This window comes from Pyxicephalus adspersus, chromosome 2, assembly GCF_032062135.1.
Source record: "Pyxicephalus adspersus chromosome 2, UCB_Pads_2.0, whole genome shotgun sequence".
NCBI classification, from domain to species: Eukaryota; Metazoa; Chordata; class Amphibia; order Anura; family Pyxicephalidae; genus Pyxicephalus; species Pyxicephalus adspersus.
The window spans coordinates 115,160,780-115,176,885 of record NC_092859.1 but is presented as its reverse complement, the minus strand read 5'-3'; the positions used below and the strand labels follow the sequence as shown (position 1 = coordinate 115,176,885).

The window sequence follows — 16,106 nt, the reverse complement described above, 5'->3', positions numbered from 1 at the left end:
CTCGTATGTAACCCAGGGACTACCTGTAGCTCCATGTAAAAGGGAAATGCAAACTATGACCATATAGACAGTGGGTTCAGAGAGCTAAAGTTCAGACTAATAACTATCTGCTGCCCACTGGAGAGCCGTGGTATGCTGGAATGTATGCTGTATAAGGCCTAGTTCACATTAGCAGTTTTTGCATTGGGGACTTTAAGTGGCTTTAGCTTTTTTGCAAAAAATGGATAACTTTGGAACAAAAAAACTTAAGAGTCCAGTCTTTTTTTTCAGGCAGGTAGAAGGCAGCAGTGCAGGTGCTACATGCAATGTTCATGGGTGGTTTTGCCGCCCAAGCTATCTCCATAAACTTGAACTGGAACAGCATAATACTGCTCTGCAAGTGTTTTTTTAAGGGGGTTTAAAAAAAAAAAAAAGCACCGCTTCCAACCTGAAAAAGCCTAGCAGTTCCCAGCCATTGGTTCCAAGTGGTTGACAGTAGACCTTCAGGAGTGATAAATGCCAGTTTTTACAGCTAATGTTAACTAAGCCGAACCTAAAACACAACGTGGATTACACTTTAAACATGGGACACTAGGAAGTGGGGTCAAAATACACAGCCAAAATTTGGGCATAATAAAAACAAGATGAAAAAAAATGTGTCAAACTAATGGCTGGGCATTAGAAAGTTGGAACAAAGTATAGTGAGAAACATAGGTATTACTGGATACCTATGCTAGAAACAACTGGGAGAAATAAGTTTTTCAAGTGACACCACTTTTTGTGTAGCCTACCCGGCTAAAGAAAATTTCTGGGGAGCACACAGTACATATATATATTGGTGAGGCGTATTTAATACCAGTTAAAAAAAATTGTGGACTATATTGTGTTTTAACCCGACTAACTGGAGCATTATGTTTATTTTATAGGAATTGCACAATTCATTTCTCATGCATGCATAGCAATATACAAAATTTACACACCACAATACCACAAAAACATTCCATCACTGTAGGAATTAAAAGAGACATTGGTTCAGATAATTACAAAATGAACTTCATTCTGAAGGGATACACTTTTGTTTATATATTGATGAGTTGAGTTTTGGAAGAAAATTGGGTTAATTTACTAGAGGAGCTGGAAATTTTCTAAATTGTAGCTGTGTTCACACAGGCAGATGAAGTTATGTGTAAATGTATTGTTTTTCTTGTTGAAGTCAAGCTTAACGCCACCCCTAACATGACTAAATATTGGAGAGGAAGGCCCTGCATCATATCCAACCCATTACGTAACTTAGAATAGACCTTCTGTGATATTTTGTTCCTAAACAAGTTATGTGCATCAAATAGAGATACCAATTTGTGCTTAAGTTTAGGTTTACATTTTTTTTAACATTTGTGATTTAAGCATCTATAGCAAATGTGTTTAGGGATCAAATACTTTGGCGTTAAAAGATGTTAGGGAATATACACATGAGCAAGGAGCAGTTTGACACCCAGTACATCATATAAATTGTGCTACAATGGCCTCAATTCACCACTGTGATGAATAAAGTCTGCATCATCAATCAATGCTTCCAATGTGCAGGCAAAGAATGCAATCAGATTCTTCCCTATATCCACTGAGATGTGCTGCAGCTCTGACCCTCTCTCTTTATAGGTATTACAACCCGTGTTTAACACAGAAGCAAAGGGATGTTGCTAAAGCAGTTTCATGTACATGGGAAAGGCTCCTTAAATGGCAGTCTAAACATGTGTACTTAGCAGTACATTTTATTACATTGAATCCATATATATATATATATATATATATATAAATATGGCTGTATGTACAAATGTATGCCCTGTGCAGCACTAATGTTGCACAAAGTTACAGAGTATAAAACACTGCTACACCCATTTGAAGACAACTGCTCCATCATAGGTTTTACACTTTACTGAACAGAAGAAACCAGGTGTTCTAGTATCATCTGCACCCAGGATTATACCTAGAGAACCAATTCACAGGTCTTCAACCTCTATCCCCAGTCTTCAGCAGGTCACAGAAAGCCCTGTTCCATAAGCAGTATTGAAGAAAATTAAAATGAAAGCTGACAACTGTTTGGAGGTTTTATATTTCAGGTTTACAGGTTGGTATTAGAGCATCCCATAAGTTAGCTTCTTATGGGCCCACGTTTGTGCTTTTTCCTTCAGCGATAATGTACGTTCTGACTGTTCTTTCCAAGTTTCGTCTCGCATATACAGAGCACCGCTCATCCAATATTGCTTTTGTGACTGCTAAAGGTTTCTCTTAAATGTGGGGAACATTGTTTCTCTCTGGTTTCTCCTATCAGCCCTCCACAAGGTATTGATAATAATGCAAGACGGTATACATATATAATGAAGGATGCTGTACAGATCTTGGAAGGTTTAGGAATACTAATGAAATCCTTTACTGAGGATGCAAAATGCTCTGCAGATCTTCAGGAAGTGAGTGGATCACTTCATCAATGTGCAGTTTCAGCTTGGCCAGAGAAGTAGAGCTGACAGAAAGGTGCTGTCTGTGAGCCCTGAGCTACAAAGGATGACAGAATAAAAAAATCAGAACATTTACTGCACACACAGCCAAGTATTTACATTTACTTTACCTAAAGATACAGATTTAGACTTGAAGAATTGATTGGATGACATTAAAGTAGAACATTATGACACCAAACACAGTTCGAAAATAATTCAGAAGTAAAAAAATTTGGGGTGAATTTTATGTACCAAAAGCAGTAACCCCCGAGCCACACTCGGGGTAGGAAAAAAAAAAACTCCTACCTGCTTCTCTCGATCCAGCGGCGTCCTCAGCAATCGGCTGGCTTCTGCATCACATCCTCAATGTAATGCGTGAAGCATCGGTACGCCGTGGAGGCATGGCCCAGGGGGAAATTTAAAAGCAGATTACATTGTAAAGAGTAGAATTATTATCTAATCCTAAACAGATGGGATTGAGATTTCCTAATGTAGCTTGAAGATTGGAGCATCAGCTTGAATTACATTAGCCTGGTTTCTAAATAGTGGAATCTTTGTGGACTTAAATTTGGAACAACAGTTAAGTGAAGGAGTTTCAATTACAAAACTGAGTGCTAATAAATAGATTTCCTTTTATCCAAAATATAAAAAATGCATGGGGTACATTATGGCATTAACTTGAGTGTAAAATAGATAATTCTATTGATTGCCGAGAAAGATAACCCTAGATTTGAATCAAATATATTTTATTATGCATTTAAAAAAAGTACCTCAGTGATGCATATATGGATAATTCTGATGTTACTTTTTTAAATCACAAAGTTATAGAATTATATAATAGCAAATGAAGGAAATTTCTAAAAAATTCCCAATAATTGCTGAGAAAATGGGTGTTGGAAAGTGTTCATGCTAAAACATAGTAGCAGCATCAGGAAAGAATATTTAAAATGAATAAATAGAGAATTTGTTACTTCAGCTCGATATGCTGAATGTATATATATATATATATATATATATATATATATATATATATATATATATATATATATATGAGTGGCATTATCTAAAACAGTGTTTCTCAGGGTTCCTCCTCCATAGGTTGTTAGGGATTCCTTGAACAACAAGCAGTTTGTGACTCTCAGGTCAGTTTTACTGACGCCAATGACCATTTTTATTATCTGTAAGGGTGACAAATCTTCCCTCTTTCAGCATTATATGAGACATTCTTCCTATTGACCACCAAGCTAATATACCATGAGCTGTGAATCTAGTAATTTTAGTAAGGTTTCCCAGAAGACCTGAAAATTATTTCAAGGATTCCCCCAAGTTCAAAAGGTGAAGAAACACTGGGAAGCACTGTAGAGCTCCTTAACTTAATAACATGTTTTTTTACTGCAAGTAAGGAAACTTTGGAATAAAATAGCAGGATTGTTAAGTGGCTAACTAGAAAAGTTTATAATTTGTTCTTCTTCAGGGGAAAGGAAATGAATAAACATTTTGTGTTTGCCTAATTAATTTTAAAGCACATGGAACAGTAATAGTAAACATCAGACCTTTGAATAGTTTCAAATAGGGAATAAATACATTTCCAAAGTTCCAGTGGACCTTTTTTAAGGTCATGATCTTGTTTTAGGTATTCATTTTACTAATTAAAAGATTTTAAAATGAACCTACAGAATTTGTAATAATAGATTCTTGATTTATTTGTATAGGTCTTGAAGTGAAATTGCAAAATAAGATGTAAGAAAGTTGACAGATGCAGTTAACCTCCATCTGTTCTGTATTTCTACTGAGTTGTATAATAAAAGAAACAATTTTGACACAACTAAAACATGTAATGGATTCTGTCACTCTGGTTGTTTTTTTATACATTACCAATTTATCTCTCAGTTTCAACACCAGATCTACAATCTCCACTTCTGATTTGTTTTTGATCCATGCTCCAATATTCTGCAACAGAAGCAACACACACATAGGTCAAAGGTTTGCTGTATTCATTATAGGTATTTTGGCACAACTGTATTTTATTGCTACCTGCACCATTTCTTTTACATAAAGTTCTTTTAAATCCACGATCAGAAATGTCATAGAGTGGCAAACTCACTTACTTTGATGTATTTATCTATATAGGTACAGTGTCGCCACTCCTGCTAACTTCTATTTGGAAATGTATGCAACCAAAGTGGTCTGTGGTATGAGGGATCATTCTTAGTGGAAAGAAAAAAAAATGTTAAGACAGACCTGTTCTGTTCTATGTAGAAGAGAAGGAGAGGCACCCTGCTGCATCCTCGCCATTGAAAACAATAACAGCAGTTTGTGATAGTTGTTTAGTAATGTGGTACAACAGATAACTAAACTGTGCAACTGTGCCAAGAGGGAAAGAAAAAGATTTTCACCTAAGGTATATTGTGTTTAAAATCTCATTTCTTTTCCTAATTGGAATTCTGGCAAGATCAACAGGTATTTTTGTACACTTGCAAAACCCACCTAAAGTCTTTGACCCTTTCAAACGTTAGGATTCTCTTTTCTAAACAAGAAGAATTGAATATGGTTTTATTTATTTTTTTTGTTATTTACAGTTACATTTTATAATTAAATTTTGCTTACATTTATCTCCCTGGAGGATAGAACCTTTTGCCATAACAAATGCGGTCTGTTTGGTCAATCTACAAAGATACTCTGCTCCTAAGAATATTATTATTTACTTCGGATCTATTTACTAACTCTGGTGTTAATAATAAAGAGGTCTGAGTATGAGATACTGGTCCCCAATCTGGTGAACGGATATATGTTAAAAATATTACCTGATGTGTCTCAAAAAGGAACTCAGACACCTGTCAAATATTAAAAGCTAAATTTCAGTCCTCTATAGATTACCCACAGTGTCATCTAAACACAGACAATTGTACACATTATATGAAGGGGCTCCCAGCCTGAAAATACTGGAGGCAGATTGTCTAACTTATTCAAATATTACTTGCATATTAATGCACACTGATGATTCATTCTTACCTAAAGACAACTAGCCGTCAACCACAGTTTGAATAAAACAACAAAACTAAGACGTGTAGTAGTTTGTACATAATATAATATTTTTTTAGAGGCAGTAAAATAAAACATTCAAAAAGAAAATCACTTTTTATTTATTCCTAATATGTATGTTACTGTAAGGCATCAAATGTGCTTATAGAATCCTTTATCATGTATGCAATGTTTTTTGTAAATAAAAACAGACATAAAATGTTAGTTTAAACTTAAAAATATGAAAATAATATTTGCCTAAAGCCATTAGCATAAACCTAGATTGTTTTTTTTTTCGACCTGCCAATACAAAAGAAATTTCTGTTTCTATTAGTGTTACACCACTAGAAGGCATTGTGTCCTCATGTAAAGTGTAAAACAAACTCTTGCTGTCCGAGATATTATTCAAGTTTATAACACTTTACATGGGGGGACAGCCCCATCCACTGCTGGCCAACAACCATACAACAGGCAAGTAACCTATCATACCCAACTCAATAGTACAAAATACATTACTAAAAGAAGGAAACATTAAAAAAAGAGGGGAAAAAAGGAACAGACTACACCCATGTGATTTTAATTTTCCCCTAATAAAGTTTTAAAAATAACACACCATGGATTTATTTATTCTTTTTACTTGTATTGGATTTAGGTATATTTATGATCAAGTAAATGTAGTTTTAGTTACTGGTAGAGATTTTTCTTATTTTCTTTTATTATAGTGTATTTGAGAGGCTATATTCTGCCTATAAAAGACACAAAAATAATTTAAAAAACTGAACATTTCTAGCAAAAATGTGTGTAATTTTTTGACAATGAGCTTGTGGTTGCAGTAAAGGTTTCTTAGTTACCATTATTAGTTGCAGAGACTTTTCAATATTTCAGTAAGCACTGGCTGTTGATAAAGGGATTATACCCTTATCAGCACTATCTTAAGCTACGTACACACGTCAGATTTTTATCGCCCGATAATCGGCATCGGCCAATTATCGGGCGAAAATCTGGCGTGTGTACAGTCGGTGTCGTCCATCGTCCGGACGACCGACCTGCCGGATCCACGGACGATGGACAACAGCCGATCGTAATGAAAGTGAAGGGGAGAGCGCGCAGCAGGGTGCCGCTCCGTCGCTCTCCCCCTCCCCTCTCCATAGAGCATGAACGGTGCTGTATGTACAGCACCGTTCATGCATCGTGCACTCCCTTGTCGTTGGAAAGGATCGTGAAAGATCCTTTCCAACGACAAAAATTGGCAGTGTGTACGCAGCTTTAGAAATAACCATCTGAACAATATATAATAAGCATTACCCATCAAACAAGTAGCAAAGTAAAAACGAGGGACAATAATATGCAGACCTCCTAATGTAATATTCTGCCTACGGTAATCAATAACATGATTATAATTCTTCCCCTCCATTACTTGGCATAGAAAGAAAATCTCTATAACACTCACTGCTTCACAGATGACATTAAGATGTGCTGTTTCCAGTTTCTCTCTCATCTCACGTTGTTTGTGACGATACCACCCATCAAAATGGGGAGATTTCAAGAAACGCCTAAAGAGAAAAAAAGCAACAGTCAGCTTTCTTTGAACAAGCAAGGATTTTACTTGCTTGGTTAACACGTAAAGATTCTTCATTACTTTGATGCAGGGAAATGTTTTTTAATACATATGGAAAGACATTTACTTCTGCTTTATCTAAATATGACAGCAGATTTTATATTCACAATGCAGCATATCTTACCAACAAATGCATGTGAATGAGCAGAGCCTTTATGCCTGTAATGTGTACGTGATCAAGAGTTTAAAAACAAACTACTTTGAAATCTTCTAGTTTTCCAAGGTTGGATCTACCTTGATCAGTTCCCTAATCTCATCACTTTGTTTCCACCATATCAAGGAACTGGAAAAAATGTCTCACTGCCTGGTACTGGTGCAGAAGATATGTGTCACTGTGTCTCGTTGATTCTAATTTATTCACCTTAATTCAGGTAAGTACCAATATAACCTTCCAACATTGGGCCTGATTTATTAAAGCTCTCCAAGGCTGGAGAGGATACACTTTCATCAGTGAAGCTGGGTGATCTAGCAAACCTAGAATGGATCTAGTTCAGGATTCAAAACATTTGCTAACAAATCGCAAATGACTTTTAAGAAATCCATTCCAGGTTTTCTGGATCACCCAGTTTCACTGATGAAAGTGTATCCTCTCCAGCCTTGGAGAGCTTTCATGAATCAGACCCATTGTCTCTGGTTACCTTGCTGTCTCTGTTGCTGTATATGAATATGTGGCCAAACAAAAAAAAAAAAGCAAAGCCCTGCTACCAAAGTGGTTGCCACCCGAATGCAGGTGTTGAATGAAGCATGGTATGTCTATCTAAAGCTATGTACACACTTTAGACTTCTGTAGCTGGAAACAATCTTTCAAGATCATTTCAAGTGACAAAAAATGAAGAAGCACTGTACACACATTATAGGGGAAGTGGGGGGGAGGGGGCAAGTGAGTGGCATCCCTATGCCCTCTCCTCAATGGTAAAGTACAGTGGTCTTCCCCAGTCTCCCAGTCTGTCATTCATTTATCTGCCAAGACAGACTGGTGAACAACATTGGGGGACAGCTGTACACACACCAGATTTTCACTGAAGGCAATCCTGATCATTTGTCTTGGGGGTCAATAATATTATGTAGATAATAAGCTTTTCATTGGATCTACTGTGTAATAGAATAAAGAAAAAATCTCACATGTAGCATTATCAACAACACACATTAAAAATAAATAGCACTGCAACACCAACACATGTAATGTGTATCTAATGCGCACGTTTTCACTACATAATGGTATGAAGTGGATCTAATTGGAAAGAAATATTGGAAGTCAGTGAAAACAGTTGTGGTCATTTAAAACTACACAATGTTCAAAGCAGCTGTAGTGTTTAAAAAAAATATGCATGGCAATAAGTGTTGTAAATTTCTTTTAAAATTGTTAAACCCCAGTCAAATATTAATATTACAAAAAGTGCAGTTATTTAGTTATCAAAAAAAAGCAGCCCTGGGAGACAGTTAGATGGGCTTCATGTAAATGTGCAGACAAGGAAACTGGCAGGAGGAAAAAGCAAAGCTGGCCTCATTGGTCTGCTCTTTCACTGTCCAGTTAGCAGACTGCAAGTGTACAGAAGACAGCATTGTGTTCCTGGTATCAGCCCTCCTGGCTGTGCTATATAATTTGTTCTCAGGACTGCATGGACAGAAACAGAATTCCTATGTCAGGTAATACTGTTAACTTAAATGTTGTTTGTGTATTTAGATGTCTTCTTGGATAAAAAAAAAAACACACATTCAGTTTATTTACCTATACAGTCCTATCCAGTCCCCTTTAATTGAAGAGCTGAACTGAGGTCCAGTGTGTTCAAGCATTTTCATAAGCTCCTCTTGCTGAAATGGTCTCACCTGGGGTGGATTCTGTGCATGTAAATAAACCATTTGTTATGGCACTGCCGCTGAGCTTGGAAACAAACATATATATTAAAATACCAAACAAAAATGTTATGAGCAATACTCACTTTAAAGGTTACATTACAGAAAGTTTGAAGCCATAGCCAACGTCTTGTTATTAAATACTAGCTGCTTGGCTGTCAGGCTGAGACACAAACTTCAATAACCAAATAAAAATGAAGATAAAGATTTAATTTAAATGACTGAAGCCTCAGGATTAGCATAAAGACCAGGCAACTTGTATGAGGTCAGCAAAAACAGCTCTTAATGACTCTCTGATATTAGGTTAATTTTCATATTTGGAAGATGTTACAATTTTTAATCAATTGGTATCCAAAATGTTAGGTCGTTTTGAGGTTAATATATAAAGATTATTACAATTTCAGTAATATTTACCTTTCCTAGGGGAAATGCTGCCCATATTTCTCTTCCATTCTTGCCACAACTAGACCTTTTGTCATAAGAGTTCTTCTGAAAGGGGGCCTAAGCCAATCTCAACTGACCCTCACCTTCAGCAGAGATCATATTAACGGGTGCCCAGGTCTTGAACAAAGCCTAATCTTAATATTTACTTTAATTGTGCTTTAATAAGAATTTTCACTTCAAACTGAAAATTGGCAAAAAAAAAATAATAATAATCGGTAACTAATCTAGAAATTGGGTTTTGGCTCAAAGCAGTCCATTTTACGGTGTTCAGAGTGATTGGTTGTGGATGAATTTACAAATATATAATAAACAAATATGTATAAAAAATATATAATTTTCTAAATATCTTACCTTCCAAGGTGTGATGGAACTGTGATGTGGCATCAGACTACCAATGTACCGTTCCTACAAAAATAAAATTTAGAAAAAGAAGGATCAGAATGATGGCAAAAAAATTAGAATACCATATAAAAGCGAGTGAGTGCCTCACCAATGGAAGCATAAAGCTTTGTGTAAGTTCAAACAGATGTTTCCGAAGCAATAAGCTAAGCGTGGAAGAAGGAAGCTTTTTCTGAAGACCCTGTAGAAGAAACATCACACATTGAAACCACTGCTAACCTACAGATCAGTCAGAATATGTACTTCCATTTGCATAAAAAACCCTATAATAAACACTTCAATAAATACATATTTAGAAGCACTGATCAATATACACAATAACAGATCTAGTCTACTAAAAGGGTTTTAATCCCTTTTTGGAAAGGGGTCAAATGACTTACTGGCAGTCACCTCATTAGGATACAGTTGCAGGAACAAGTTTGGAAGCTCAACTATGCTAATAAATCACTGAAATAAAAGTTTTGTGTACATACAACCTGTTGTTAAGATTTCATAATATCAACTTATTTAATTTTACATTTTACAATTTGGCATTTACTTTATTCAGTCAACAAGTCTGAAAGACTGAAAGCACATGTCAACCTTAACCTCCATTTTTTTCACTTCCAGTGCAATGATGCCAATTTACTGGCTAAACAGCAAACAGTTAACATAGGAAAACATGAATCTTAACCAGAACACAAAAATGTCACCTGCTTGACTAAGCAGCATGGTGAAAATATCTGGATCATATGACTGACTTAACTAAATTGTAAATATAAATTAAATGACACCGACAGCTTTGCTGGATGATAATTTGTTATACATGCAGGTTAGCATCTTGCAAGGTTAGGAGTGCATCACAAACTAAAGTAGTTTGGGATGCGAATTAAATTAGAAACAAATCTACTACAGTAATATATGTAACTAAAGAATAATATAATATATGAAATATTCACAATGTATGCTAGCCGTTACCTTTAGTAACTGCTTGATCAGTGTCTTGTCTTTGTGAAGAAATGGCTTGTAGGAAGTATACATTCCTGGATTTAATAGAAGATTTAAAAAAGAAGTGTAAGGAATAACAATGTACTTTTATAAATATGTTTTTTAAATACCTTCTGTGTCATTGACCTGGAACAAATATTCCTGTTCTTTCTATTATTCCTCTTATTTCACCAGTTGTGCCCACAAGTTGTAATTTCCTTTCCTGTGGCACCAAGCAAGATTGTGCTCTGTTCTGAGAACATAATAGTGTGACTCCATAAAGGGAGCTGGCAATAAATAATAATATTAATAATATCAATAATAAAGAGGCTCACCAGTTTTTGTATCCAATGTTTTCAGCTTTGTTAGCTTTTTCAGTTTTACTTGCTTTGGCAGATCCCCTGCAGAAAAGATTCTTATGTCATATTCTACCTCTTTTTATCATATCCCTGTTTTTAGTTTCAAGTTGCTTGTTTATTTTATAACATCTAATAGTGGCTTAAATGCTGTACATCACCACATAAACAAATCCATTTCTTGTTATTTGATATGGTTGCATGCGTATTTTCTGTAAACTTTTAAAAAAAAACTACTAGACAAGGAAAAAGGTGTATGCTTTTTACAGATTCACATCCAATTTGACAGGCATGCCCTCCGTGCATGCTTAGTAGAATCAAACTATTCAAAAACTAATCTATTCTGTCTCTTACCAGACACTCTGGGTTCTCCTACTCGTAGTATGTGTGGCCAGTGCTGCAGAGTTTTTATGAAGAAAGGATTGGTGACTCCAAGGAGTAGGCTAGGTCTAAAAAATAAATAAACAAGTAGAAACATTTACAAGAACTTTCTTTACATTACACAAGAGTTAGAACATTGCGTTGCTGGTGTTAGTTTTCAGTATTTATTCCAAAATCAGGACCTAGAAAGAACACATCTATAAATTGTATGTATTCACTAAAACATTTATTACTTGCAATAAAATACAAAAGATAAAATAAGCACTAATAAAACTGTTAACAAGTTAGAAAATATATGCTTAAGTCATCAAGCCGTCCAAGTTATTTTCTTCCTAATTTGACTTGCAACAATGACATCACCACAACCCTGTCACAATTTACTGTTGCTTCCTATTACAATTCTGTGCCACAAGCACTGGGAAGGAAGGAAGGAAGGCCAAATGTTTTACACCTTTTTCCAAAAGAAGATGAAATTAAATTTTTTTTTGCAAATAATTTGCTTACTTGCCAGAATATTAGTCCACATTGTAAATATTTCACAAACAAGAGAGTAACCGGTTTATGCTGTCTGGCAAAGATGAGTGACTCTAAAATTTAGATGAAAAGCAATGGAAGTCCTTTGGTAGGTATGAGAATTACCCAATAAATGCTGAGTGTTTTGCTACTTTGCCATTCCAGATTTGCTGGATCACCCAACTTCACTGATATAAGTATGTATCCTCTCCAGCCTTGGAGAGCTTTAATAAATCAGGTCCTTTGTCCATTACTTCAATAGCACATTTATCGTAAAACTGCCCCATGTCAATATTCACTTACGGAGCCTGTGTCCTTGTTGTATATTCCTTGAATTCACTGTCATGGATAGTGAAATATGGACGGAAGTCTGAACAGAACTTTAGAGGTGAAATGCATCTGAAAAACACAAGTATACATTTTAACTACCAACAAATTACACTAAAATATACCTCTAAACAATTGTATTTATGGCTTACAAATATCAGTATAAGGGAAAGATAGTGTATCAAATTATGTTATGTATGTGAATCACATTGTATTTGTATGTATAAATTAGTAGCATAAATAGTAGATGTAACATTGGTAAAACTGGACAAACATTGTTTGATATTTTCAATAGATACCCTGCTCTGTCCACCAATAATGCAATTAATTTATATCCTGTGGACGTGGGGGTCGGCAGTAGGGTGTATCCATAATCATAAAACATGAAAGGCTATCAATAGATCCACAAATGTATGTATATCACAAGCCAACTATTGTACAATTAAACCGATCTTCTTTTTTGGGGTTGGATAACAGCCATGTCATTCATTTAAGCAGCAAGTTACAGTTTTTTAATGTCCATACTACTTACAACATAACAGTTCTATAAAAAGAACATGTGGTTACCCAATCAATGCCAGCACAATCTCAGAGGAAATGGTGGGAGAAGGTGCCATAACAACCAAGGGTTCTCCAAGTAAAACCAATTCCCATAGCAACTGGAGGTTCATCAGAACAGACTGAAGGGATCTAGGGATATTGAAAATGAACAGATTTTATTACTCTGCAAACAAACAAGATACATACATGGTACACATGCATAATGCCTTTGCTGTACCCAGCTACAAGACAATTTATAAAGCAGGGAATCTGACATTCCCTCAAATGTTTTCTGGTGGAAAATAAATTACTGACATAAAAAAAAAAAAAAAACACATGGACCTGGAAGATTCTCCACCAGGAAACTTTGGGGGGATGTAAGATTCCTTGCTTTATAAACAGAGGCCTATGTGTGCCTGACACATTACATCTCATCTGGCTCACAGCAGCTGCAGCTATAAAGAGGATCTGTATGACAGGCAGATAGATACAGTGTTGAAAATTAAAGGAAAATATATTTTAAACATTACTTCTAATAATAAATAAATAAATAAATAATATCAGGTCATATTATGTAGGCTGGGTTAGGTAACATGTAAGTATTTTAATTGGAGCAGATACATTTGATATATTGGCCCTGATTTTTTCAAGTTCTCCAAGGCTGGAGAGGATACACTTTCATCAGCGAACCTGGGTAATCCAGGAAACGTGGAATAGACTTGTTAAAAATCATTAGCTATTTGTTAGCCTTTGAGAGCTTTAATAAATCAGGCTCATTGTGTTATGTTAATCAATCAACACAATGGGTTTTTTTTAAAACATCTGTGAATTACAGCTTGTACAGGAAAAGTTTAAAATTACATTTATTCTAAAATCTAAGCAACTATACAGCACTGACATGTTTTAAAACTTGCATATTAGGAGTCTATGTATTCAGAGTAAACAGCAGAATAATATAGATACAGTATAAAATATTAAAAATATTGGGAATATTATTTGTTGTACAAAATACAGTATGCACTGACATTTGAATGTTCCAAAATGTTTGAATGTTTTTTATGTTTTACTACTGAAGACACTGAATAATAGGAGAACTTCCCTATCACATATTCTGTCATAGTCAAGTGACCACTCCTCCTCCCTGCGAAAACAGCGCTTGCTTGCTTTTTCTTTTATTCCTATTCCATTTACAGTATCCACAAAGCTAAACCTAACATTGCATGACTTTCTTTTCAATTCTAGCTCACCTGAAAAGATCCAACTCATAGATACTGGAGATGTGATAAGGAGGGTCCAGGCGGTCCTGTGTACAATGCAAGATGTAATCAGTGGAAACATTGGCACCTATATTTGTGTTCAAACACAACCTGTAATGATTAAAATACTGATAACATTTACAGTGGATTGGGTATGGAAAAGAATGAGAAAACCAATATTGTCTGCAACTTTCTTTGTCCATGATCACTGGTGCTTGGCAGTAGTGCTGCTGAAACACTTCAAAGGATCTTCAGTATCTGATACACAGACACAAACCCTGTTTACAGCCATATCACAGCAAATATTACCACAGTGTTTCCAAATCCCATCCTTTTCCCAATCAGTCGCCCAAAACCATAATGGATTCGCTACAATACCTATGTAGTAGATCCTCATTTCTTAAAGTAAGGTATAAGGCATTGCTTTAGAATAATGTTACCAGGGGATGACTACACTAATAAACTAATTTAGAGAAAGGAATCAGATGTGTGACATGTATCTAAAAGTAGTACTATGTTTATGCTTTTATCCCTAAATATGTTGCGTAGTAAAGCAAAAAGGTTTTTCAATAAAGTATAATTTTCTAAATACCATCTGAATACATAAAAAAATAAAGGAAAGATATTACAAAACAGTGTTACTCAACATTTTTAATGGGGCAACCCTTTGAAATAACTTAGTCTTGGGGAACTCCTGCAATAATAAAATCTACAGTCTCTTAGCCAGTCTCCTAAAATACTGGCCAGTGGGAAGAATGTCACCCTTACAGATAGCCAAAAACATAATTGGTGGAGTTAAACTGACTTGAGAGTCACAAATGGCTTATTGCTCAAGGAACCCCCAGCAGCCTCTGGAGGAACCCCAGGGTTTCAAAGGACCCTGGCTGAGAAACACTGTTCCAAAGTATTATTTATTAGCTGTAATTTCCATATAATGGGTTGCCATATTGTTTAACCCAACTAGTTCCACAATGTACTGATGTGACAGTTGGTGATTTATGGGCATTTTAGGACACTAAACTTACTGCTCCTATATATTGTTTCTATTCTTTTTTTATTTGGTTTGAATTAGTTTTAAAATTATTAGAATAATGATTATATGAAATCTTTATTGTGCCACTACAGCATGAAGAGTATTCCCAGTATAGTAATATCTAGTATTTATACAATTTTTACACATTATAAATATTAAAACAACATATTAGAAACCAATAAGGATTACATACCTTGTGATGGTCTGTAATAGCATTTGTCTCTATTAGATCATCATGGTTTGGGATTTTAACCTTGACAACAGGAAAATGAAATATATATAACTGGCTAATGAATTAATATTTTACAATAAATTGTGCATACATACATTCATAGGTACATGCACCTATACCAGGGGTGGGCAAACTTTTTTACTCAGGGGCCACAATCTGAAATAAAATTTGACAGAGGGGCCGGGCGGATGTGACATCATGATGGCATAACCTCACCCACTCTCCTATCGCAGATCTGAGCCTCCAATAGGAGAGTGGGCGGGTTGTGTGCAGTGACACAGCCCGCCCACTCTTCCATCACAAGCTCAGATCCAGGGGACGTGTTTCGCAGCTCTGGCCGGTGCGCCCCCCCTCCCCCCCCCCCCTCGGGGTCCTTCTCCTGACCCTGTTTGGGGTGGCACCGGCCACAGATGCGGACTACCCAAAGGGCCAGAGAAACATCTCTATTGGCCTTATACGGCCCGCAGGCAGTAGTTTGCCCATGCCTGACCTATACTAATGTTTTAACTAAACTTTTGGCTTAACCTCAAACAATTAATTTAAAATACCTGTGCCATAACTGTACAGACAGATAAATATACAGTAGCTCCTTACAGAACTAAAGTGGCCTAATAATGTCTTATGCCTATATATCCATAAGTCAATATTTTAATATATACCGTGTTTCCCCGATGATAAGGCAGGGCCATCAAATA

The 16,106-nt window shown here is 35.8% G+C and overlaps 1 protein-coding gene across 2 annotated transcripts in view; it reads right to left on the bottom strand.

Annotated features, from left to right (window-relative positions):
* Nucleotides 1–877: 877 nt before the first annotated feature.
* The window catches only part of DENND6B (DENN domain containing 6B), a 24,553-nt gene continuing 9,324 nt past the window's right edge, over nucleotides 878–16,106 (bottom strand). Inside the window, exons 8-21 of one of the 2 annotated variants that reach the window (XM_072401969.1) lie at nucleotides 15,373–15,432; nucleotides 14,138–14,193; nucleotides 12,918–13,040; nucleotides 12,327–12,422; nucleotides 11,484–11,578; nucleotides 11,109–11,174; nucleotides 10,765–10,829; nucleotides 9,899–9,988; nucleotides 9,760–9,813; nucleotides 8,840–8,949; nucleotides 6,943–7,045; nucleotides 5,276–5,305; nucleotides 4,347–4,421; nucleotides 878–2,529 (exon numbers count right to left, since the gene is read on the bottom strand). In XM_072401969.1, coding sequence (XP_072258070.1) covers nucleotides 2,407–2,529; nucleotides 4,347–4,421; nucleotides 5,276–5,305; nucleotides 6,943–7,045; nucleotides 8,840–8,949; nucleotides 9,760–9,813; nucleotides 9,899–9,988; nucleotides 10,765–10,829; nucleotides 11,109–11,174; nucleotides 11,484–11,578; nucleotides 12,327–12,422; nucleotides 12,918–13,040; nucleotides 14,138–14,193; nucleotides 15,373–15,432 — 1,146 coding nt within the window. In that variant the 3' untranslated portion in view covers nucleotides 878–2,406. The remainder of the gene's footprint in view (nucleotides 2,530–4,346; nucleotides 4,422–5,275; nucleotides 5,306–6,942; nucleotides 7,046–8,839; nucleotides 8,950–9,759; nucleotides 9,814–9,898; nucleotides 9,989–10,764; nucleotides 10,830–11,108; nucleotides 11,175–11,483; nucleotides 11,579–12,326; nucleotides 12,423–12,917; nucleotides 13,041–14,137; nucleotides 14,194–15,372; nucleotides 15,433–16,106) is intronic. The other variant, XM_072401970.1, reaches the window with a different exon arrangement.